This window comes from Podarcis filfolensis (genome assembly GCF_964270895.1).
Source record: "Podarcis filfolensis genome assembly, chromosome: 7".
NCBI lineage: Eukaryota > Metazoa > Chordata > Lepidosauria > Squamata > Lacertidae > Podarcis > Podarcis filfolensis.
In genome coordinates, this window is record NC_139603.1 from 3,098,484 (window position 1) to 3,123,422 (window position 24,939).

At 45.7% G+C, this 24,939-nt stretch overlaps 1 protein-coding gene and 1 long non-coding RNA gene across 4 annotated transcripts in view; one reads left to right on the forward strand and one right to left on the reverse strand.

Annotated features, from left to right (window-relative positions):
- SYNDIG1 (synapse differentiation inducing 1) overlaps positions 1-14,921 on the reverse strand; it is a 28,584-nt gene extending 13,663 nt beyond the window's left edge. Inside the window, exons 1-2 of one of the 3 annotated variants that reach the window (XM_083624504.1) lie at positions 14,742-14,921; positions 3,246-3,798 (exon numbers count right to left, since the gene is read on the reverse strand). In XM_083624504.1, coding sequence (XP_083480630.1) covers positions 3,246-3,740 — 495 coding nt within the window. In that variant the 5' untranslated portion in view covers positions 3,741-3,798; positions 14,742-14,921. Of the gene's footprint in view, positions 1-3,245; positions 3,799-7,748; positions 7,851-13,012; positions 13,143-14,741 lie in introns of those variants that run through there. The other 2 variants (XM_083624506.1, XM_083624505.1) reach the window with 2 other exon arrangements.
- LOC310767488 overlaps positions 1-24,939 on the forward strand; it is a 111,753-nt gene that overhangs the window by 33,353 nt on the left and 53,461 nt on the right. The window lies entirely within an intron of this gene.

The window sequence follows — 24,939 nt, forward strand, 5'->3', positions numbered from 1 at the left end:
CACAACAGTCCTAGGAGGTGGATCAGGCAATGTGACAATGGCTGGTCCAAGTTCATACTGTGCGAGGGATTGAATTTGGGTCTCCTCAAACTAAATGCAGCACCCGCAGTTACACGATGCTAAATCATTTAGTTTCTTCTCCCCTCAATTCCAATACTTGCTCTTATTCAAATGTTTAGTAAAAAGCCTTCAGATTTGTAGACTAATCTCAAGATTACTGCTGAGGCTGAATTAAAATATTTCTACAGGTTTCAGTGCAAGCACAGATTATTATTTTCCTGGAGAAAACAGAACTCTCCAGTGTATCAGCATTTTGCATTGTGTAGATCAGTCCTGTGATCAGAAACTCTTAAGAGGGAACAGTTGAAGATGCAACTGAAGACAATCTGAGTAACACTAAGAATAAGAACACAAAAGAATTTTGGAAGCTGGCATGAAACCAAGTAAGGAGAGACACTTTGGATAAATATCCAAATTAGGAGGCATTCTGAACTGTGTGTTGGAAGGACACTGTGGTTTAAGACAAGGGGTGGGAAAGATTTTTCAACCTGAGGGCCACATTCGTTTGAGAGCAACTTCCGAGGGGCTATGTGCAAGCAGAGGGTTGAGCCAGAGGCAATAGTGGATGGAGCAAAGGACTGTGCATTTGTACAGTCGGCGACATGCCTCACCCTCGCTCTCTGTGCTGGCAAGCAAGAGGCATGATCACACTTCAAAGACACTTTCCGGCAAGACAAAAGTACTTGGGAAGGGCATGGAGAGGAGGCACAGCCTAGGGAGATTCCTGGGGGTTGGGTGAGGGGGCCCACCAGGCCTGAAGGCCCCCCCCCCCCGATTTAGGCACTTCACTGAGAGTAACGGTAGAAAGCATATTTCCAAGGAAAAGTCACTCAAAGCAATGCATTAGCTGCCAACAGAGAGGGATATTGCCTATGAGAATTAGTAGCTGAACTCCAGTGTGTAGTTGGTGACAGTATCGCCAAAGAAGCAACTCAGAGGCTTGCCAAGCGAAGAAAAAGGCTTGGGAAGACTTTCTTTATTTTAAGGGATTTGAAATTGAGCCATTTAAGACTGTGGTCCCCCACCCCTTTTATTGATTTTTTTACCAGGCTGAGACAGTGAGGAAAGCAAGATTATTGCCGTTCATGGACTGTCTTAATTAAATTAAGCCAATCAGCAGACTAAATATCAATGAACCCAAGTTTTACACCTGGGCAATGCTGGAGTTTTTTGTGCACATGGACTGGTGTCAGTGGTGCACTTGGATAATTTTAGGCTCTGGACTTAACGGGGGATTCCTGTTTTGACGGCTACCAAAAATGGCAAGCCAGTCCTGCTCATCCACCTGAGCTGGGCTTTGAACCTCTGCCCAAAGCCCTGCCCTGATGGCGCCATTGGCTGCTGAGATAAAGGAAACTAGATTTTGGTTTTGTTGTTGTTTTTAAAATTTTGGCTGTGTGGAGAAATACCCCTGGTTTCTCTATTTCTCTTGAGGGCTACATTTCAATTAAAATGATAGCATGACTTTAGGGAGGGGGGCTATGATTCCCCCAATCTTAGTAAAAAAATAAATAAATCAGATATTCATTTTGACTTTTTTTCTGCTTTTGCAAAAAGAAAAATCAAGAACATCTAATGACTGTGCAATGGAAAAGAAATTGCGCCAGCATCCAGACCTGCATGATTTCATTATATATTCTATACACATTTTGTAATTTGCTTCCTTATTGGCATGGGACTTTTTGTTGGCTGAAGAATGTATTGCTTGTGCTATTTAATGTATAGGAGCAAGTCTTTGGAACAACGTCAGGCAACTAATATAATTGTCTGCCAGGGACCCTGCATCTGAGCAATGATATTAGGGATGGCCGGGTAACTAGGCAAGAATATTAATTCCAGCACAAATTGTATTGCAGTGCTTTAACTGCTTTCCACAAAGATCGAGACAGCACACAAGACTACAACTGAAGTAAAGTACCTTGAGTCTCATTGATTTCATGTGTGCTTAAATGTCTCCCCTTGAAAACAACTGAAATTAAAACAGTTTCACTTTGCTGCATTGGGCTCTGCAAGGGAAGAGTCTCATTTGCTTGCAAAATAAAAAAATTAAAAATGAAAGACACAAAACAATAGCAGTCTATTTTCCCTCAGTATTTTAGGACATCTCATAGGGTTGTCACCTGTCCTGTATAATACAGGATTTTCCTGTATTTCAATGTAAAATGCTATGTCCTGTACTGATAGTATGTCCTGAATTTCATGTATTCTCTTTCTCTCTGTCTCTGTCTCTGTCTCTCTCTCTCTCTCTCTCTCTCTCTCTCTCTCTCTCTCTGCCAAGTTAGGGATCCTCTCCAAATGCATGGTTTCAATTGAAAGGGTGTGTGTAAGATCATGTATTTAAGCTCTGGGTAGCAAAACACAGACTAATTTACAAAGAGAAAGAGAGAAAGAGAGAGAGAGAGAGAGAGAGAGAGTAAGTAATGGATCTTCCTTTACTCTACACCTCTACACCACATGGTCAAAGGCAGAGGATATTGCAAGTACCAAGCAGGGAGCCAAATATTTACCTGCTCCCCCACCTGATATTTCAGGACAGTCCCAAGTGTAGCCTAAAAATCCACAAACTGAAGATGACGGTAGTTTTGAGGGGTTTTACTTGTGACTTTTCACTTACACTGAAGCCACACACCATTTTAAGAACTGACATCGTATACAAGCTTCATTTAAATACATGTGTTGACTGACAACCACTCTGAGCAAACTGAACATGTTTCAACTATACGTATTCTCCCACACTAGTCATAATTAAACACATAAACAGCAACACATAAATGGCAATACACAAACACTAGAATCTTAGTGGTGTCATCTGAAAAAAAGAAACCAAAACTTATTTTAAGTTTGTTTTAAAATATACAGTATTTTTCAAAACAAACTCAGCACCTGAGCAGGGAAGGATTCTCAGACTGCGTAATTCTGCTATGTCTCTGCACTGGGAATACGTGACCGAGCCTATCACACCTAATGGAGAGATGTAGCAGAATTACTCACCTGCAATGGAGACCAGCTGGAAGGGTGGTAGCCCAGAGTAGCCACTCAGGCAGAGAGGGAACGGGCAACCTCTTTTGTGGTGGTCCCTTTGGACTCCAAGTAGTCTTTAATCGTGTAATAATAAAGGCATGCCATTGGACCAGATCACATCATAGAAAAACTCCTGCAACTAATGACAAGAAGACCTGCCTGACCTCTACTTCCTGGAAGTCATCCTCTTCTTCCACTTCATAGGAGAGGGTATGGATCTTGATCTCATCCGTGGAGAGGCTAACAAATTTGCCATCAGAGTATCCCAGGCTGTCTTTGGTGGGTGACCTGTCCTCAATGAAGGTGGTTTCACAGCACTCCGCACTCACACTCTCTCCCCACGATCGCAGCATGCTTTCCGAATAGAGGATGATATTCGGGTGGTAGCGAGACTCCACTGTCTGTGGGAGTGTATTGGGGTCAAGGAGTTGTTGCACCGGGTCATTCCGTGGGTAGCCCGGAGAGTAGAGAGTACCAATCTGCCGACTCGGATACTGGGGGGTGGGGTACACAGACACCAAACCTTCCCTGCCCTCAGCCATCAAGTTTCTGGTGTTAATCAGCCCGTTCCTCTTCTTGGCATCAGCTGCTTTGGTGTGCTTAAGGACACTCTTCTGCTCAGCCAAGCCATCCATCCTGTTTTCGCTTTCCTCTACCATCTCACTGAAGTGGAATCTTTGTGGACGATTATCGCATGGGATGAAGAGATCCTATATCCTGAGGCATGAGAAAGGGAATAAACCACAAATTAGCACAACAGCCCCATTCATCCCTAGGCCTTACAAATCACTTTTCCTGGGCAATTTGCTTCTTGTGTGGAAATGATAGGGCTAAAAATTATTTCACCACAGAGGATTCTCACGGCATTGAAAAGATACTGTAGTAAAAGGGCTAAGAGACAGAGCTGTTAACCATCACCATCACTATATTTGTATGCCATCTATTCCATACATGCTCAAGGAGGCTTACAACAGGAAAAGGTTTACATAATTATCACTAAATGCACTTAGGTAAGTTAGTGTTCACTCAAACTCAGCACCTGCTCCCCCTTCTGCAAGATGACAACATGGTCTAGACCAGGGGTCACCAACCTAAGGCCCAGGGGCCGGAAGCAGCCCACAGAGGTCGACTGACAGGCCCACGAGCCGCCCCCCAACTGAGCTGCCCACTCACATGCTGCGCTAAACCGGCAGAGCGCGGCGGGGCAGGGGACTTGCTTCCATGGTGCCAGAAATCGCGAGTGAGCGCGATCCGGCCCACGGAGGGATCTCTGCGGGACCGATCCAGCCCAGGCAAGATAAACCTTGCTGACCTCTGGTCTAGACCCCTGTTTCTCAAACTATCTGATGTGGTGGACTAGCAATTCCGCCAATGCCAATGTGCCAGGGACCAGTACCATATTTGGTCCCTGAAGCACCCCCCCCCACCTTGGATGTCCCTGAGGAATGACAACCAATGGCTTGTGGACCCAATTCATGAACCACCACTTTGAGTAGTCCTGGTCAAGAGGGACTGCTGTTTTACCCCCACCACGTCTCCTATGTTCTAACACCCAATTTCATTTGATTGACAAATGTTTACACACTTGTATTAGCATGGGAAGGGAAAGTCAAGCCAGAATTGCAAAAACTATTTTTAGCAGAACCTTCTCATGTTGTATTTGGCACTACAATGGCATAACCTGCTGTGAACATAAAACGAATGCAGATTTATCAGGCAAATCAGGGCTGCATTTCACACAGGAATTAATCTTAATGCTTAAAATCTCCTTTCACAAGCAAGATAAAAAAGGGATTCTCAGGAACATTACAGAGTCCTGAAATACAAAGGTTTTAACCATGTATGTTTGACATTAATTTCTTCAGCGACAGTATTTTTCACCCTTCTCTAAATGTGCAGGGTGGGTGGGAATACACTCCTATAAAGATTTTTATACCATGTCTGGTAATGTGTCCCAATGACATATGAGGCCAAAAATATTCTGTAGAACTTGCTACTCTTATCACAGTGTTGCAGTGAAGGGTGAAGTGGCAACCTCAAGTTTCTCCCTGCCGCACAAACCACCTATGGCCCTTCCTGGGGTGGGATTGCTGTACTTTAGCTATTCATTCACTTGTGAGATTTGCACCCCGCCCTCCATCGTAAGACACTAGGAAGGGTAACAACAAACATACAAATCCACAAACAAAGTCCTGTACCCACTCATCAAATCAGATAAAATGTCAACTGTCTGTCGGCTTTTCTTTTTACCACAGAGACCACCTCCACAGCATGCAAAACATCTGAAGCAAGAGACAGATCTGCAACTGGCACCTAAAGATAGCGCTGGCACTGGGACATGATTCTGGCCTACCCAGAACCAGTCCCTTTATATGACCCAGCTTCACTAGTCCTCCATCGTGCAAAGAGGTTGTATCTCCCTTCCAATACACAAACTGGTATTTTGACAGCTCCCATCTCCTTCCTTTTGCTATCTTGCTTGCTTCTTCCTCCAGCCCCGGGCATTTTCTGTGCTATGTGCAACCTCAGTGAGTCACCTGTCCATCACAGCCCAAGCTGCCAATATTGCTTTGTCCCTCATGCCCGCCCCCCCCCCTGACCATCCAAGATGCTGCATTGCTTGAAGAGAACCCTAGGTTTCTGCCATGAACTCCTAGGCTAATCTCACTTTCTAAAATTATTCATTTGCTTTCTTGAAGCACCATTCTGCTTTCCACCTCTGCCCTCTTGCCTCTTATCCTTAAAAAACTTCCAAAAAAAAGTGGTTGTTGGGGTTCTTCCATGTCTATGCACCAGACCCAAAGGTGCAAAATGAACACTCAAGCCCTTCAAGGTCCTATTAAGCAGGATTGCTTCCAAATGACTCTTAAGGACCATCTGCTTTTGGAGTTCCCTGATAACACTGAGGAACACTAGGTAAAGGGACCCCTGGCTGTTAGGTCCAGTTGCAGATGACTCTGGGGTTGTGGCGCTCATCTCACTTTATTGGCCGAGGGACCCGACGTACAGCTTCCGGGTCATGTGGCCAGCATGACTAAGCCGTTTCTGGCGAACCAGAGCAGTGCACGGAAACGCCATTTACCTTCCCGCCAGAGCGGTACCTATTTATCTACTTGCACTTTGATGTGCTTTCAAACTGCTAGGTAGGCAGGAGCAGGGACCGAGCAACGGGAGCTCACCAAGCTAGAAACATCTATTATTGCAGCCTGTGAGCAAACTATTGGATACCAAACCAAGAAACACCAGGACTGGTTTGATGAGAATGACAGTGGGATTGAATGAATGACTGACAAGAAAAGGAAGGCCTTTCAGATCTGGAAAAGAGATAGAAACTGCGCCACTAAGAAAAATAACTATGCCAACGCTAAGGCTGAGGTTCAAAGAAGAACCAGAGAATAAAAAATGTTGGATAAAAAATGCTCAAGAGATCCAGCACTGAGCCCACATTCATGATGTACAGAGTTTCTTTAAAGCCACAAAGACCATCTATGGGCCATTAAATTATGGCATAAGCTTCCTATGCTCTACAGATGGTACCACATTTCTAAAAGATAAAGAAGCTATTGAACTGCACTGGAAAGAACATTACCAGCATCTCCTTAACCGCAACTCCCCCGTAGCTGCTGAGGTGTTCTCACAAATTCTCCAAAAACAAATTAGAGATGAGCTTGCAGTATCTCCAAATCTGGGAGAGTTGTGTACAGCTATTAACCAAATGAAAAACAACAAAGCCAGAGACCTGGTGAGATACCTGCCAAACTCTTCAAAGTGTTGAATTTAACTTACACAACAACTTCACAATCCCATCAAAAAAATATTGGAGACAGAAATCCTAGCAGACTTTAGGGGTGTCAAAATTATCAATCTTTTTTAAAAAGATGATCAAGCGGGTTACGGAAACTATCAAGGCATCTCTTTATTAGCTGAGGCTGGTAAAATTCTTATAAAGATCTTAGCAAACCGTCTCTTAACAATATCCAAGGCTACCCTTCCTGAATCCCAAAATGGTTTTGACCTTATAGGGGAACAGTGGACATGATTTTCACCGCTCGACAGCTTCAAGCAAAATGCAGAGAGCAAAACCAAGCCTTGTATATGGTGTTTATTGACCTGACTAAGGCCCTCGACACTATAAATCGTAATGCCCTGTGGACTGCCCTTCTGAAAATTGGCTGCCCAGATAAACTTGTGAACATCCTTCGGCTCCTCCATGATAATATGACAGCAATAATTGCAGATAACAATGGCTCTCAAAGTGACCATTCACAGTGGAATCAGGTGTTAAACAGGGTTGTGTTATTGCCTCTATTTTTTTCATTGCCATGATCCTACACTTTGACGAAGGGAAACTCCCCACCAGAGTAGAAATCATATATCGAACAGATGAAAAACTCTTTAATCTGAGCAGGCTGAAAGCAAAGAATAAGGTTACCATAACTTCTGTCATAGAGCTTCAGTATGCTGAGGAAAATGTAGTGTGTGCACACTCAGAGGGTGACCTCCAAACCATCCTAAATATCTTCGCAGATGCTTACAGAAAGAATTGCCTATTGCTCAATATCCAAAAAACCTAAGTGCTGCACCAACAAGCACCAAAGAACCCATCTGCAGTGCCACAAATCCAACTCGATGGTGTAATGTTAGAAAGTGCTGATCACTTCTCCTACCTGGGCAGTTATCTTTCCACAAGGGGCTACATTGATGCTGAAATCCAGCATCGCCTGAGCTCTATGAATGCAGCCTTCTCCCAACTGAAGTGCAGAGTATTTGAGGATTGGAACATTTGCAGGGAAACCAAAATGCTTGTTTACAAAGCTATTGTACTGCCAACCTTACTGTCTGCTTGTGAAACACGGACCACTTACAAATGGCATCTCCAACTCCTCGAAAGATTCCATCAACAGTGTCTCTGAAATTTTTTTTATATCACTCGAGAAGGCAGGCGAACTAATGTCAGTGTATTGGAAGAAGCAAAGATCACCAGTGTTAAAGCAATGGTTCTTGAACATCAACTTTGCTGGACCGGTCATGTTGTTTGGATGCCTGATTTTTGTTTTTGAAGGCAACTAATCTATTCCAAACTTAAAAATGGAAAGCGTAATGCTGGTGGTCAACAAAAGAGGTTTAAAGACTCTCTCAAGGCAAATCTAAAAAAAGTAGTATAAACACTGACAATTGGGAAACAGTGGCCTGTGAGCGCTCCAACTGGAGAACAGCCTTTACCAAAGGTGTCATGGACTCTGAAGACGCTTGAACTCAGGATGAAAGGGAGAAACATGCTAAGAGGAAGGCACGCTTGGCAAACCCTCACCGTGATCAACTCCAACCCGGAAACCTATGTCCCCATTGTGGAAGGTCATGTGGATCCAGAATTGGCTCCACAGTCACTTACAGACTTACTGTTAAGACTGTGTTTTTGGAAGAAAATCTTACTTGGCTATGAGTGATCGCTAAAGAAGAAGAAGCTGTGTTTGAGGGCAGCTGAAATTTCTGTTTCTTCTCCCACCACCAGAGATACAAGAAGACCTAACCCTATGTCTTAAGTAGCAGAATAGGAACCAGTCATACTTCGTTTACCAGGGTATATCAGCTATTTTCTCTTCATTAGCTTTTTTTTTTTTAAGCTAGGTGCCATATCACAAGAAGAGGTTTCTCACTTGCTGTTCAAAACATGTGACAATTTAAACCAATCTTGGGAGCATCTCATTCCTGATCTCTTTCTTGGCCTCTGGTGGAAGATTTACAGAGGAGTAGCACAGTTAGCGTGCTGCAGCAAGCAGGACAGAGCCTTGCGTCATAAGCTTTGTGGACTACAGGCCACTTCAGCAGATGCATGAAGCTATGGCCAGAGGGCAATGAAATGCAGTCAAGTACAGACAGTGATATTTATGTAATTAACAGTACGTAATTTGCAAACTGTTGTTGATATCACAGATAGTCTGACACTGGTAAACCAATTTAAATCCTTTGCTGGATATCCCCTGAAATCTTGATGGATAGTATTGCAACTCCACAGTTTCATGCCAACGTTTAAGCTTCCACAGAAGTCTAAAACAAGTAAAGCAAGGTCTGAAATACATGCATTTTCCTCATTAGCAGAGTAATGTGTAAATCTACTCTGTCACCTTCTGCCCTGAGAAACAGACTACTTAGAGTTAACGCTGGTGCTCAGGCTCAGCGCCACACAGCTCTCCCCACGTGGCAAACAGGTTGGGCGAAACGTTCACCATGAGCAGAAGCTGCAGTTTTGCATGTTTCCACAGACAGACTCACTCAAACTCTGTGGGCACAAAATCAAGCTCTTGTGCTTCATGTTAATTAAATCTATATTTAAAAAAACAGCCTTTGCCTCTGTTTGCAATCATTAATGCATTAGAATGCTGTTTGCTACAAAAGCACACAATAAAATAAGGTAATGGATTTATCTAATGCAACACTCCTGGAGAACGGTCACTCAAGGGGAATTCCTCACCACCTCCACACTGCAAGCTCCTGCATGCTCCCCAAAAACAACACCTTTCTCTGGGTGGGGAGCTCAGGAAAGGCCTGGAATGCCTCTCTGTGCATCTGCTTGCTTGGTTTTTCCATCCCGCCCCTTTCCTAACTCTTAGGAGAGGCTCTTGGGTGCAGGGAGAGAGACTGCAGTGGAGAATTACCGTATTTTTTGCACCATAACACTCACTTTTTTCCTCCTAGAAAGTAAGGGGAAATGTCTGTGCGTGTTATGGAGCGAATGCCTACGGGTCGCAGGGGGGATCTGCTGCAGTCGTGAGCAGAGGATCCATGGTTCCCCTTCCTTCCCTCCTCCGTGGCTCGCTTGGAAACAGCAAAGCGGGAGAAGAGCCGCTGAGTGGGGAGGAGAGAGGGACAGAGAGCCTGCTTGCTTTAAAGGAGCAAAGCGGGGGAGGAGAGGAGCCGCTTACACGAGTGTAAGCGGCTCCTGTCCGGTTGGCTCCTTTAAAGCAAGCAGGCTCTCTGTCCCTCTCTCCTCCCCACTCAGCTGGCTAAATAGCAGCAAAGTTTTTCAGCGAGCCGGGGAGGAGGGAGAGAAGCAGAGCCTGCTTGCTTCTCCTCTTATACCCCTCTTCTGCATTATTAACAGCATCCTTCTCCACCCACCCCACGTGTGTTCCTTGTCCCTTGAGTGCTTTTCCTTCCCTCCCCACCTAAAACGTGGTTTCAAAGCACGGATCCACATGGATCCTCAGGATTTTTGCACTGGGTCACCCCAAATTCACCATCAGATCACATGTCTGTGGCCACAGCATGAACCACAAAAATCATACATCCACTGTTTCATTTAGAATATTTTTTTTCTTGTTTTCCTCCTCTAAAAACTATGTGTGTGTTATGGTCGGGTGCGTGTTATAGAGCGAAAAATACGGGTATATTTGTGTGACTCTGCTTGTCCTCACACAGCCATGGTTACTTACAACCTATTAATAAGCATTTATACAACACTTTTTTTTTAGCTCTCAAAAAGTAATTCACAGCAATCCTTACCAGCCCTTATCATCACCACTGAGCTAGGGCTGGGGAGCAGAGGCTGAAAGGATTTGCCTAAGGGTGTCCAGCATGATTATGGCAGAGGCAAGATTTGAAGGGGCACTTTCTGATTTGCTGCCATGCTATAAGGGCTTCCACCTGCATTGCAAATGCAAAGAAAACCTACTCTTTATGGCTTCGCAGCTCCTTGCCATGGCCTCAGCTGGTGTTTAAGGGGAGGAAAGAGATCACCAGGAGGCATTATGATCCCAAATATGCCATCTAAGAAGCAATGCACTTGATCAAGTTACTATCTGGATAGAAAGTGCCCTTGCCCTGAAGCAACTGAAGATGCCCACTTTTATCACAAATTAAAGATTGATAAAACTAATATGGCATTTGTGATGATAAATAGTTCCTATCCTTCCTATCCATATGGGTTTATTATTCCCTCACTCTGAAGGTGGTGGCGGTGAAAGGCTAGATGTGTAGTGAACTCTGCAAAGGTCAGTCTCAATCGATTTGAGGTTTGCTCAAACTTAAACCTTAAACTTCATTGTATTCTTGCTTGCTCATTGCAGACCTCCAGTTTTTCTGACATTATGGCCTCCTGTGTGTTGCAGCAGAAATAGCTTCCGAATTATATAGAACATTTGTTTGGAAAATTAGTAAGAATTAAACTGAGAAGTGCACTTTGGCATCACGTGGATTTTTTCTGCTTCAGCAGAATGTGCTTTAGTGACAAATAGTGACGGCATGGGGGTATACAGCCCCCCCCCAAAGGTGCCTGCATCCAGTACTGAATGGATGTTATTGCTCAATGTGTCTGCACAAAAAGAACAACAGCTAACTGAATTGTCATGTGACAGGACCCTTGAAGATAATTTTTTGGAAGTTAGGCTATTCAAATTTTGGCTTCATGCCATTAAAATTACTCTAGTACTATCCTGAGCTTGCAGATTAATCAATATAAGCTCAGGTGCAGCGGTGAAACTACCGGTAGGTTTTATTTCACCCAGGTCAAAAACCCAGATTGGCACTCCCCCCTGCCCCCGTGCATTTCTATACATACACAGGCTGGGAGCCTCAATGGCGCCCCCCTGGTTAGCCCCCACCCTGCAGCTATGGCTCTGCCCGAGACAGTTTTTTCAAAAACCTGTCTTTGAGACAGGTTTTTCAGCAATGTATTAATAATGTGGGTCTGCCATACATCTGGATTCTGCCAGACATTACCGGGATTACAAAGGCGGAATTGACATCCGGGGGAAATTTCTGAAGTGTGGCCCTTTGTCCTGGATCTTAGGCAAGTCAATTGGAAAACTGCATTTTTTTGGCGTTATTGTAAAAACAATTTTTGGGGTGTCCTGGTTCTTACCTTTTGAAATATGGCAACCCTACAATAATGATCTGAGACTATGACTAACAATCATCAAACCCCACATTGACCTACTTTTGGCAAAATGCAAACTCTGACATCCCACTGATACTTGCCAAAATGGCCTTCATCCTGAATAAAACTACTAAAATTATTCGGGTTGTTATATTGAACACTGCCTGTGCAACCTGTATGTATTCAGGGAAAGTATTTATAACCTTATGAAGCAATATCCTGCATTCAGATAATTGGTGTTCTTCCATTTCCATTAAGAAAAACTGTGAATAACTTCCGTAAATACTATAAATATTTCGACAAATTCCACATTAACGGGAGCATTACGTAAAAATTTTACTTGGTTGTCTCAAGAATCTCAAGAATTAGTTATAAAAAATAGGCAAACCTGCAGTGAAAATGCATGAAACCGACAGTGCTGGAGACCCAAGGTCCAGAATTCATGTGACAATAAATCAGTGTCACTCTATCAAGTAAATCTGGAGTTGTGGGTTACCATGCTAGAACAGGTGTGAACCACAGTTTGGTCAGTATCACTGAGTCTTTTTTCAGACACGACATTTTGGCATCTGTCTGTTTCTCCATTTCCCTCTCTCTGCACTTTCAGTGTACAGTGGTACCTCAGGATACATACACTTCAGGTTACATACGCTTCAGGTTACAGACTCTGCCAACCCAGGAATAGTGCCTCGGGTTAAGAACTTTGCAGCGCGGCAGCAGCAGGAGGCCCCATTAGCTAAAGTGGTGCTTCAGGTTCAGAACAGTTTCAGTTTAAGTACGGACCTCCGGAACGAATTAAGTACTTGACCTGAGGTACCACTGTAGCTGCATTAAAGTGCAGAAGAAAGAGTTACAATTTGACATTTACGGAATCACCATTTGTCCTGGAAATACAGTTTAGAAGCTTTTCTGAATTACTGTCGCTGTGATTATGGGGACCACCTGAAGGAACACCATAGAGCACTGGTGGCCCATGGACCAGTGATGCGTTAGATCCATTTTTAATTGGAAATAAACAGCAGTTTCACCCACACAATCCTATAGACCTCTACTTACTTCCAGGTTCTGTTGAATTTTGTGGGACTTCCAAAATTCAGTGGAGCTTACAAATAGCTGCACTTTTACGTGAGGGGAGAGGGACTTTCTGCTGGCCATCAGGCAATGGCTCTTTCCACCTGCCTTGCGCCCCTCTCCAGGCCTGGGAGTCTTCCTCAGACCACGACTTTGAGAACAGCAGGCGCAGCTGGGAAGAGAGGAGTTCAGGGATATATTTTTTTAATTTTAAGAATAATTTGTGTGTCCTTGTTTCTCAATTTCATCATTTTATATGGTTTTGTATGTTTTGTGGTATTTTATGCATTGTGATTTGCTATTATTTTTATTGATTATACATTTTTTTAAAATAGCCTACTAGTTTTTGTATAAATTTGTTCCAAATATTGTTGTCTTTATCCAAGCAGAGTCTATGTCTGTAAGCAGTCCATTCATAAATTGCAAGTTCATATTATCAATCCACTGATTAAAGGAGATTATGCCTTTAACTAAAATTTTCAGAAAAAGAATATTCTGCTGTACTATATACCTACTGTATGGAACTTAACCACTGGACAACGAAAATGGATTTTACACGCTCTAATGGTAGCCAAGAAATTTATATTGATGAACTGGAAGAATAAATACATGATCTCCTTTATTGATTATAGATTAGTAATTATTGTAATTGATAAGTGTAAACAATTTAATTATTATTTGCTGATGTTTAATTTTTGCTTTATTTGATATAAGTTGTTTATTTTTAAATTGTTGTGACTGTTTTATATTGGATCAGATTGTTGCTATTAATGTTTGATGTTTTATTATGTTTTTATATGAGTTGGAAGCTACCCAGAGTGGCTGGGGCAACCCAGCCAGAAGGGTGTGGTACTACTTCTTCTTCTTCTTCTTCTTCTTCTTCTTCTTCTTCTTCTTCTTCTTCTTATTACTGCTGCTCTAATAAGTTTCAACCTGGGAGTAAGGCCCACTGAATTCATTGGGACTTACTTCAGAGTAGACTTGCATAGGAATGTGTTGTTAGTCGTTTTCACAGAAGTTTGTTCTGCATTCCTTCAGCATCTCCCCATAAATCTTCACCCTTCGGGAAGGAAGCAGAGCGCACGTTCCCGAGCCCGGCCCTTGGGGAGAAAGCACTGGAAATGGTGCGGGAGCTGAGCGCGGGCGACAGGCAGTTCTCCGCCCGACGCGCCCGGCCCGCTGGCAGCCTCTCTTCCGCGGAGGCGCCCCCGGGGATGCGTCCTGCTCAGGGGCCCGGCCATGGGGCTCCCGACGCGCCTGCGCCAGGGACAGAGCAGGAGGCTCTTCTCTCGGGGTCGCGGGTTCGAGCCCCAGGCGGAGCATTGCAGGGGGCTGGACTAGATGACCCTCCGAGTCCCTTCCAGCTCGACCAGTTTGCGAGCCCAGATTCACAGGTGGGGAATTACCGGGATGGATTTGTCCCAAGGGACCCCTTCTCGGAGTCTCCCAGGGCAGCAATGCCCCACGCGGCGCCTTTGGGGGAGCTCAGCTCGCGAAACCCCGCGGAGGCGCACATGCCTCGCCTGCCGGAAGATCGGGGCTGCCGACTTCAGCGCGTTGCCGTCGGAGGACCCGGCGCCCTTTCGTCGAGGGTCCTTCCCCGCAGCGCTGCGCCCCTTCGGAAAGGCGTCTGTCCCCCGCGCGGCTTCGGGCTGGGGCAGAGGCGGGACGGACGCAGACTCCATTTCCCCCCTTCTTCCCTCCCGGGACTTACCTCCGGGAAAAGCGGCGGCCGCAAGGTGACCTCCGTCCAGGCTGCGGCTTGCGGGACCGGCGCTCCGCCGGCGGCCTCACCCTGCGGCGCCCCCGAGCAGCGCCGGCTCCGGGCAGGGCAGCCCCGCAGCGGATCGCCCGCAGCCCGCGGGGAAAGAGTCGCCGCGGCAGGTGGAGCTGCCGCATGTCACGAAGGCTGCAAGCCGGGGCGCAGCGCCGCCGCCCGGGGAGAGCCGAGAGCGGCGAGGCGCTGCCGCATCTGGGGCTTGACAGGAGGAATTTACAGCCCTGCACCGAGACGCGCTTCGGCGGGGGGGGGGGGGCGCAAAGATCCCCCCGGGTCCTAGAGGGAGCGCAGGGCTGCGCAGGCGGGAAGTGGCGAAGCGGCGCGAAACGTGGGCGCCAAGCCGCGGAATGGCAGGCGAGCCAAGGTGGTCAGGCGCCCAGCCAGCCCAGCCAAGCCTTCGAGGGCACAAGACAAGCAACATCCCAGCTTCCTGTGAAACAGGCAAATCGCATTACTGCAGGAGTAAGCAGCAGCCGGCTAGAGAGCAAAGTCAAAGGCCTTCTGAAAAAGAAAGATCACCTTCTGAGGCTGAAAAGGGCAGGAGGGGAAAGCTAAAGGAACCTCTTTTGGGAGAGAGTAGGCACAGAGAAGACCCTGCTCCTTCCAGGCCAAACTATGCTGGAATGTTATGCTCGTAGGCCAGAATGCTGGGATGAAAATATTGTTGCCTACGGCCCCAGTCTCCCAATGGTGCAAGACTCCAGGGGTTCCAGGTGCTTAGCCAGAGTTTGGTTCTCCAGAAGAAGGGTGCCTGGTCAGTTCAACAATTGAATCCTCCATGAGATTTTAACCCTAGCTGGATCCAGGACCCCAAGGGACTCAGGCATCATACAAGCTAACCCCCACCAACTCACAAACATATAAATTGGGGGCCAGGGGTCCGGATTGGCCCTGATTCAGGCAAGTTCCTCCCTGCTTCCTTGGCCACCATTCTTCAGTAGGGATACCTCTCAGGAAATAAAAGAGACCTGTCTCTTAAACAACCCACTGGACAGGATCCCCAAGGACGTCCTCTATGGGGAGCTGGCCTCCAGCACCAGGCCAATTGGCAGATCAACTCTGTGTTAACAAAAATGTCCGCAAATGTGACATCAAGGCCAGCAACTTCAACATCACTGTGTGGGAATCCTTTGCAGACGACCGTGGTACCAGTCAAGTTCATAGCAGTGATGGGGGGGGGGGGACGACCACTGGGAGGAATGCAAAGCAAAGAACTGCTGCGGTGTATCTGCAGCAGCACAACTGGACGCCTTAATCTGCCCCAGCTGCAACAAAACATATCTGTCCTGTATCAGTCTCTACAGCCACAACAGATGCTGTAACCTTCCAACTGCTTGATCTGACCCCAAAGGCACACTCCTCCATTGTTTCCTGGGACAGAGGGAAGCCAGCCATTTTGGTTGGGATGAAGGGGCCTCCACTGTAGGCAACTCTGCTGCGCTTTGGAACAAGGATTTATTCTCTGTCTTATCCATTCTTCTCCAGGGCGTGTCTGCAAGGGAGGCTGGGAGCCCTGAAGACATCCAGGGACAATGAGTTCTGAAACAGCTCACAGCTTCCCACAAGCCCCCCCCCCCACGCCACCCCTAGAGCAGCTTCCTGTCCTGAGGGTTTGCTACTGGTGTGCGCTTGCCCTCTCTGCTGGTCACTGTCACCTTTGTGAAACAGCGTGAGCTGAAGCCTCCGTCCAACCCATTTTGGGCAGGACTAGGAGGAGGGAAGGAAGGCACTTTGTCCCGAAAACCAGACCTGTACAAACAGTGGCATTAAGGCCATTGGTTTATGTTCGGTTTTTGAAATTCCTGCATTCCAGCACTTTTTAGTTCACATAATAGCCTTAAACGAGAGACAGCTAGAAACTTGACATTCACTTTCCATCCTCTTTATTTAAAGTGGGTCTATATGGTCTGATTCACATTTTTTAACATCTAAAAATATCCTATGTAAGGGATTTCAATTATAAAAACATTAGAAAAGCTTATATTTGCTAGTTAAAGGTTCTCTGCATAAAGCGCTTATCATTCCAAGGCCACAATCCTGCACAGAGTTAAACACCCAGACTGCAATCCTGTGTGCACTTCTCTGGAAATAAGTCCCATTGAATTTGAGTGGGGATTATTTCTAATTGAACACGTTTAGGATTGCTCTGCACAGGACACTGAAATCCATTGTTATGACACAGATCTTTGGGTAGAAGCATGGAGGACCTTACATACTGTTGACGCGTATTTGTGACTTTCCTTTTGAATCAGAGCCATTTAACCATTATAAATGCAAATGTGTATGCTTCTATTTTCCAAATACTTCTCAGATGTATGTCTGAGCACAATTCCCCTCCTTTAAGCACATATTGGAAGGAGAGTTGGGGGTGCTGCTGAGGGGGACACACCTCGTGTGCATCTGATTCTCCTCAGTGCTGCCTGCCTCTGCTTCCTGTCCTTTTGCTCATCTGCACCGCAGACAAGGCAAAGTGTGAGGCCAAGGCAGCCAGAGGGTTGCCCAACATCACATTTCACCCCTATTTTTAGAGAAATTTTAAACACATTTCTGGTTTAGTGCTAAAGTGTCAGCTCAGAAGTGTAAGTGCCATCATCCTCCCATTTTAGAAAAGAGCTAGAATGGCCAAACTCATTTAACTTATGTTCAGAATACTGATTCCCCAGTCCTGCAGTCATCTTAGTTGCTCTTTGAGATGCTTTAGCTCTAACCTGACTTTCCTCTTCAACATTGAATGAATACACAGCGACAGATGAGACTTGCCTTGCGCCTGTTAAGAAGACTTAAGCGGATGCTTCCAAAAACTGTATTTTCTCCTTCTTTCATCACATTGTTGGCTCAAAATTATGAAACTGCTTCAATCTGCACATTTAACACTTCACATAAGTTACTTGTTTTTATGTGCACAATCAAGACTGCAATGTGACCAAGTGTACATTTACTTTGCTTGTGTGAACAGAAAATTCACATGCATTGTTACATATGCAAGTTGGGTCTGCTTCACATCACTGATAGCAGATTCCTTCCCTTTAATCATAGCTACAAGGCTGAAGTTGATTCTCAGTTCCCATTTCTTCTGATTCAGTGCAGCGTTGCTTAAGTACCCTGAACAAAGGTTGCATGAACACACAGACACACACTGCTCCCCAAAATAAGTTTCATTGTCGCAATGAAGTACACACAACCTTCCTTGTTCACTTTTTGTACCCCTTACATAGCCATTCTTATAACATTGGCTGTTTGCTGTAATATGTGATTCCCAACAGCTTTGGGTAAAGTAAATAGATAAATTAAAATTCAAGATGATGAAAGGAAGTGATATGGTAGCTTTCCATGTTAGGTGTCGCTCTTGCTTTATAATATGTGTGTGAAGTGCATTTCCCCCCAATTATCATTCCCATATTCATGAAGTTATGGAATGCATCCTGTTCCTTAGAGGCCTGTCTCCTCAGTCACTTGCCACTGCCATAATACGTGGAGGGAAGGATGCAGGTCTGAATGTGAACAGCCAGCACATGCCTTGGAGCCAGATGAGATTTCTGCATATATATATATATTGATGAAAACTCCTCTGTCCTGCACACACAGAGATGTGTGAGGGCTCTAACCCAGTGGTTCTCAGACTTTTTTATTGATAAGAAATATGCTGGAAAACAGAAGGAAACAACTCATAGCAGTCTTTAATTTATAGCACAGAACACAACTGCATTATTATGTGATCAGGGGACACCCAGGGAGCATCAAACAATGAAGCTGTATAAGAAGATGAATCTGGACAAAAAAAAGTTGTCGGAGCCCGAGCACAATTCAGAATCGCCTGAGCACAAAAAAGTAAAATTAAAAATCCACCCCCCACCAAAACCAGGCGATTGCTATAACTTGTAAAAAATCCCCCCAGATGGGCATGTAGCCCCCCCAAAAGAGGACATGTCCAGGATTTCTTTTCTTTCTTGTTTGCTTTGTTACACAAGAAAATCTTTAATAAAAATTAATTAAAAACAAATCAAAACAAGGATTGTCCTCTATATCACTTGATGCTCTTGCTCTCATTTTGAAAAGATATCGACAGTATCCATATTCTGCAAATAATTTTATATATATATATACTATACTATACTATACTATACTATACTATACTACACTACACAATATTGAAATGTTTAATTGTTTCTTTGACTGTCCTAGAATCTTCCAGGCACATGTGCCATCAAAGTATTGGTGCTGACCTTTAAAGCCCCAAATGGTCTCGGCCCAGAATACCTGAAGGAGCGTCTCCACCCATATCTTTCAGCCCGGACACCGAGATCCAGCCCTGAGGGCCTTCTGGCAATTTCTTCTGTGCGAGAAGTGAGGTTACAGGGAACCAGGCAGAGGGCCTTCTCGGTGGTGGCGCCCGCCCTGTGGAACGCCCTCCCATCAGATGTCAAGAAGATAAAGAACTACACAACTTTTACAAGACATCTGAAGGCAGCCCTGTATAGGGATGTTTTACTATGTTTTTATATGTGCTGTAAGCAGCCCAGAGTGGCTGGGGAAACCCAGCCAGACAGACGGGCTATAAATATTATTATTATTATTATTAGGAGAGGGGTTGGAAAATTGTATTTTGTGACAATCCTGTAAAATCCAACGTTAATATTACAAGTAATATTTCCCAATACCAGGGGCGCCATCTAGTGGGAGCTGGGGGCCAAGGCCCCTCTCCAAAATTTCCAATATCCCACAGCCTGCCAGCCCCATTGGGTCTTCCTGCAGCTAGTGGAAGGCTGCCCCAGCCTGCAGTGGGGACTAGTGTGCTTCCACTGCGTGAGGTTCCACTGGCTTGCACAGCATCTTCCGACGCTGCGGGGACCAGCATGGCTTAGTGGAAGGCTGCACTGGCCTGCCTAGAGTTAGAAGACGTGTGACGCCACAAGTTTGGGAGCAACTTGGCACTTGTGCGCAGTCCCAAAAAAAACATTTAAGGAGGCCATACCACACTCGTAGCTTTCCCCTTTGAAGTTGTGCCTTATCTATCCTACTGCTTTCTGTGCTGCTGTGGCTGTCTGTCCCATGCAAAATAAACAAAAGTGTGTATGTGTGTGTGTGTGTCCTGATAATCAAACAGCAAGATAAAACAAAATAGGGAAAAATTAAAATAAAAGTAGCAGACTCAAGTAAACTTTGTGATCCGTCAATATACGCCCAAAATCTAATAGCTGTGTTCCCTTCACATAGCTGCAAGCTCCAGAGTTCCCTAGGAAGAGGAACTAACCTCTCAGCACCCTTAATAAACTCCAGTTCCCAGGATTTTGGAGGGGGAATTCATGACTGTGTAAATAGGTATGATATTGCTTTAAATGTATGGTGCAGATGGGGCCTAAAACCACCAGAAGATTAATATCTGGGGCAGAGAGGGGAAGGCAGAGGGCAAGGAAGACCTTACACAGGAATAAAAGAACCATAGAGCCAGAATGGAATAGAGGGTCATCTAGTTCAACATCTTGCAATGCAGGGGCTCAAGCCCATGACCCTGACCTGAAAATGAAAGCCATGGTAGGAACTGGGGAAAGCCAGAAGCGAAGCTGAATGAAATGCCACAGCAAAGAGGTGGGCTCAACCCAAGAGAGAAAGAAAACTGGGAGCAAAGCAAAGAGGACTTCCAAACCAGTGTTAGTCTTGGGTGGGATTCAGCCACATCCCAGCAAATCCCGGTTGTGCAGTCCAAGGTTTTTGGGAGGCCTTGAACAACAAACCCACTCCTCCCAAAAGAATGGACTTTTTACAAAATATCCCCCCTCTGGGGAAAGCTGATAGTTTTCCAGGACTTCTGCATCTTTACAATATGCAATTGGAAAGAACAGAGCTGGAGAAGCCTGTCCTTGTCGTCCAGTAATCTCCTACCATAGTTAGATTCGCCTAGGAATAGAAACAACGCATTGGAATGAAAATGGTAAGATGTTTATGGAGCATGCAGAGATACCTTCGGTTTAAAACAGAAGACTAAACAAGACTCTGCTCACAAGGTGACCGGAGCCCTAATACAGGGGGGAACTGGAACCTACAGTGGGACACTTTTAATAAGCAGCCATGTGTTAGCTGGCCTTGCATTACTAGGGATGATGGAGTTTTGTCACAAATCCCAATATACTATGGGGTTTGTGAGGGCGTTTTGTGAGAGGGCTGAGGCGCAGTCCCCCCAAAAATATTTAAGGAGGCCATACCACACTCGTGCGTGTGCTCTCTCTCTCTCTCTCTCTCTCACACACAACTACATCTATTCAGCACACATGCACACCACAGCCACACATGCTTCTCATTCGCACATACACACTTTACATATGTTATTTATATTATTGATTTATTTCATAAAATTTATACACCACTTAATTTTTTAAAAAATGCTCAAAGCAGTTTACAAAAGGACAAAACAATAAATACGAGAAAAATTAACCACATACTTTAAAACGTACAAAAGTTGAAATACTAAAACAGATTAAAATTGCCTCAACATTTTAAGCATCTACACAGCTGCATATACATCTCTCCCTCACTCTTTGCTCAAGCACATCTCTCTCTGCCAGTTTAGACCTCAATTGGCACATAGGTGAAGTTTACATTTTGTTTCACCATTGACTGGTTAAAATTTCAGTTGCCTCACTATGGAGTTCAGAGCAACCCCCTCACAGGGCTGCATGGGGCAGCCCCATTCCCAGCTAGATAAGCCCCACCTTCATTCTTTGATGCATGTGTGAAGGGGTGTTACGCACATATCAGTACATAAGCCTAGCGCTCTTCCCTGTGAAGAAAGTCTGTGCTAAGCAGCCTCCTCTTTGTGCAAAGGAACTTAGTACATGTCTGTCACTCCATGCAGAGAGAGCCTTCCCCTTTGCTGAATGTGTGGCCAATAGGAGTTAGCCTGTGAGGGCTAACACAAATGCTATAAGCCTTTTAATGCTGATTAAGCTTCAGGTTAAAATAAAATAAAAGTTAATATTTTGGGGCTTTCCTTCTAAGCAACTACATACCAACAATAATATTCACAGGGGTTTCCTTCAACCAGGGGTGGTGAATCCCTTGGGGCCATGGATCTATGGTCAACTTTCTGGGGGCCTCATGTCCAAAAGGGTGTGGCCAAAATGGGCTTTTTAACAAGTTTAAAAGACAAACCAGGCACAAAACTAACAATGGAATCTCAGTAGGAGACTTGCAGAAGTGGTTAGTGTGTGTATCATACCCTCCAACATTCTTCAGATAAAAACAGGGACATTTCTCCCTCCCTCCCTGACCCTCCTCAACCTCCCTGCAGAACATTTCCTACCAGAGGAAGGGTGAGTGCCACCACCTCTACACCAACGGCACACAGCACATGCCCTCCACTGTCCTGAGTACTCCTTACTGGTTTTAAGGGTTAGGGTAAATTTATGAAGGGTTTTCAACTGTGTTTATTCTGGCATGTCAATTGCTAGCCCATAGTTAATGGAAGGCACCTTCATGTCCACATCCTCATGTGTTTCTCTGAACATGGCAGCCACAATTAGAGACAGGCAGGACGTGTGGCAATGTGACACCGCACCCCAGTGAAATGATGTTTCTGAACTTGTTGAGTGGGTTTAGTTTCAGAAGCCTGGTGCGTTAAACCAGGGGTCCTCAAACTACGGTCCGAGGACCAGATCCAGCCTGCCAGGGTCCTGAACCCGGCCCATCCAGGGTTGGGAGAGGAAGATGAGTTCTCGTGTCTTTGGAGGAGGCAGTTAGGGAGGGAGGGGGTTGCGGAGGAGAGACGCGCCCCTGCAAGCGCACCGCCTGGGCAGCCTGGGCCTCTCCCTGCCCGTCCGCCTGCCTCCCCACCCCGGATGGGTTGCAGCCGTGGGCAAGGAGGGGCCCAGTGCGAGGGCCTTGCTTGCGCTGCAGCACACCGTGCTCTCATGCCACCTCTTGGGGTGCTCGCCTCGCCCCTGGCTGTGCCGTTGGTTCTGATGCATCTGCAGGGCTGTGACGTGGAGTTTGTGATGTGCCAGGCGACAGTGACGATTGGGCATAGGAAGACGCACGGGCAAGTTGGCGTGTGGGGATTTGGGGTTGGCAGACAGGCATGCAAGCTGGGGGTGGTGGATGGGGGTTAGGGAGATACGCGGGCAAGTTGGGTTGTGAGGATGGGGCTTAAGGAGACAGAGGTGTGGGCTGGGTCATGGGGATCTGGGTTAGGGAAGCACATGCATAGGCTGGGTCGTGGGGGTTAGGGAGCCGTGTATAAGCTGGGTTGTGGGGATGGGTGTATGCAGGCAGACACGTGTATAGGCTGGGTTGTGGGGATGGGGGCATGGAAGGCCCACATGTAGACTGGGCCATGGGGGTGAGGGAGATCCATGTGCAGGCTGTGTTGTAGGGATGAGCATTAGCGATACTGACCATCTCATTAGCCGAAAGCAGGCCCATACTTCCCATTGAAATGCTTATAAGTTTATGCTGATTAAAATAAAGTGGTACCTCAGGTTACACATGCTTCAGGTTACATACACTTCAGGTTACAGACTCCGCTAACCCAGAAATAGTACCCCGGGTTAAGAACTTTGCTTCAGGGTGAGAACAGAAATTGTGCTCCGGCGGCGCGACAGCAGCAGGAGGCCCCATTAGCTAAAGTGGTGCTTCAGGTTAAGAACAATTTCAGGTTAAGAACGGACCTCCGCAATGAATGAAGTACTTAACCCGAGGTAGCACTATAGTTCATTTTAAATATTGTATTGTTTTTCCTGTTCTTTGTGCACTACAAATAAAATATGTGCAGTGTGCATAGGAATTTGTTCACATTTTTTTCAAAGTATAGTCCGGCCCCCAACAGTGTCTGAGGGACAGTGAACCAGCCCCGTTTAAAAAGCTTGAGGACCCCTGAGTTAAACTATTTTATCTGAGAGGAAAGATGGGGTGCTTGGCATAGTCCTTACCACACGAAACAATAATGCCAAGCACTTTGATCACAAGTCTCTGCCCACGGATCTGGCTGCCTCTGACAAAGAAGCGAGGAAGGACAATCCTAACACAGTTCCATCTTGGTTGATTTTAGTCTTTTTTTAAGAAAACCAAAACCCTCCAAGATTAATAGCAAAGAAAGGATAAGACATCTTACTCTTTTGTACTGCTGCCTTGTTCATATGAGGTATAAACAGTGTCTTCAAAAATGAGTGAACCCTGTTTGTTCTCCAGCAAAGATACACCTCTCTTGAGGGAGAGCAACGGAGCTCCCCCCCTATCCTGACTTACACCATCACCACACTATGGACATTTTCATTATACGTCATTTTTAGAAATCCCTGTCGCCTTTCACTTCATTTGCCTCTAGTGCGAAGCAGGGAGGTACCACAATTTTTGGCACCTGGGGATGCAACTACGCTTCCAGATCCTCAAGGGTAGAGGGGAGCGACACAGAAGACGCACTCACACCACCTTAGGCCAGGTCATAATCCCCAGTTCTGCCAGCTTTTTATAGTCAGCTGGCAGGGTGCTTCAATCTTCACAGGGTCCCTAGCCTTCATTTTAAAGAGCAGCCTCCAGGATGCACCACCAAGACAGATCCCACCTGAAAGTACTAATAGCATGCACTTCTGTTGGGATAAAGATATGGGTGTCACAGGCCTTGCAGCGGCTACTGTAGGGTCATGGGGAGTAAGTGCTGCCCTTCGTCTGTTGATGGCTGTGAGTTTCCTGCCTGTGGTGAGGATTTCAGCATTCAGTCAAGGCATGCTCCCTCTGGACTACGTTCCCATCGGAGGTCCACCGATCCACCAACCTAAGACTGAGAAGAGAGATGATAGCCATCTTCAAATGTCTAAGGGGCATTTTGCATGGGAAATGGAGCAAGCTTGTATTCTTCCATTAGGGAAGGTAGGACTGGAACCAGTGGATTCGCGTTACAATAAAAATTTTGACTAAGCATCGGAAAGAACTTTCTGAAGGTAAGGGCTGTTCAACAGGGAAATGGTCTCCCTCGGGAGGTTGCGGTCTCTCCTTCTTGGGGGTTTGTAAGTTTTGAAGAGGTTGGATGGCTGTCTGCCACGGATGCTTCAGTTGTGATTCCTGCATTGAAGGGGTTGTAGAGTACTGGATAACCCGGGGGATCCCTCTCTGATTCTATTAGGATCCCTTTTATAAAAGAGAG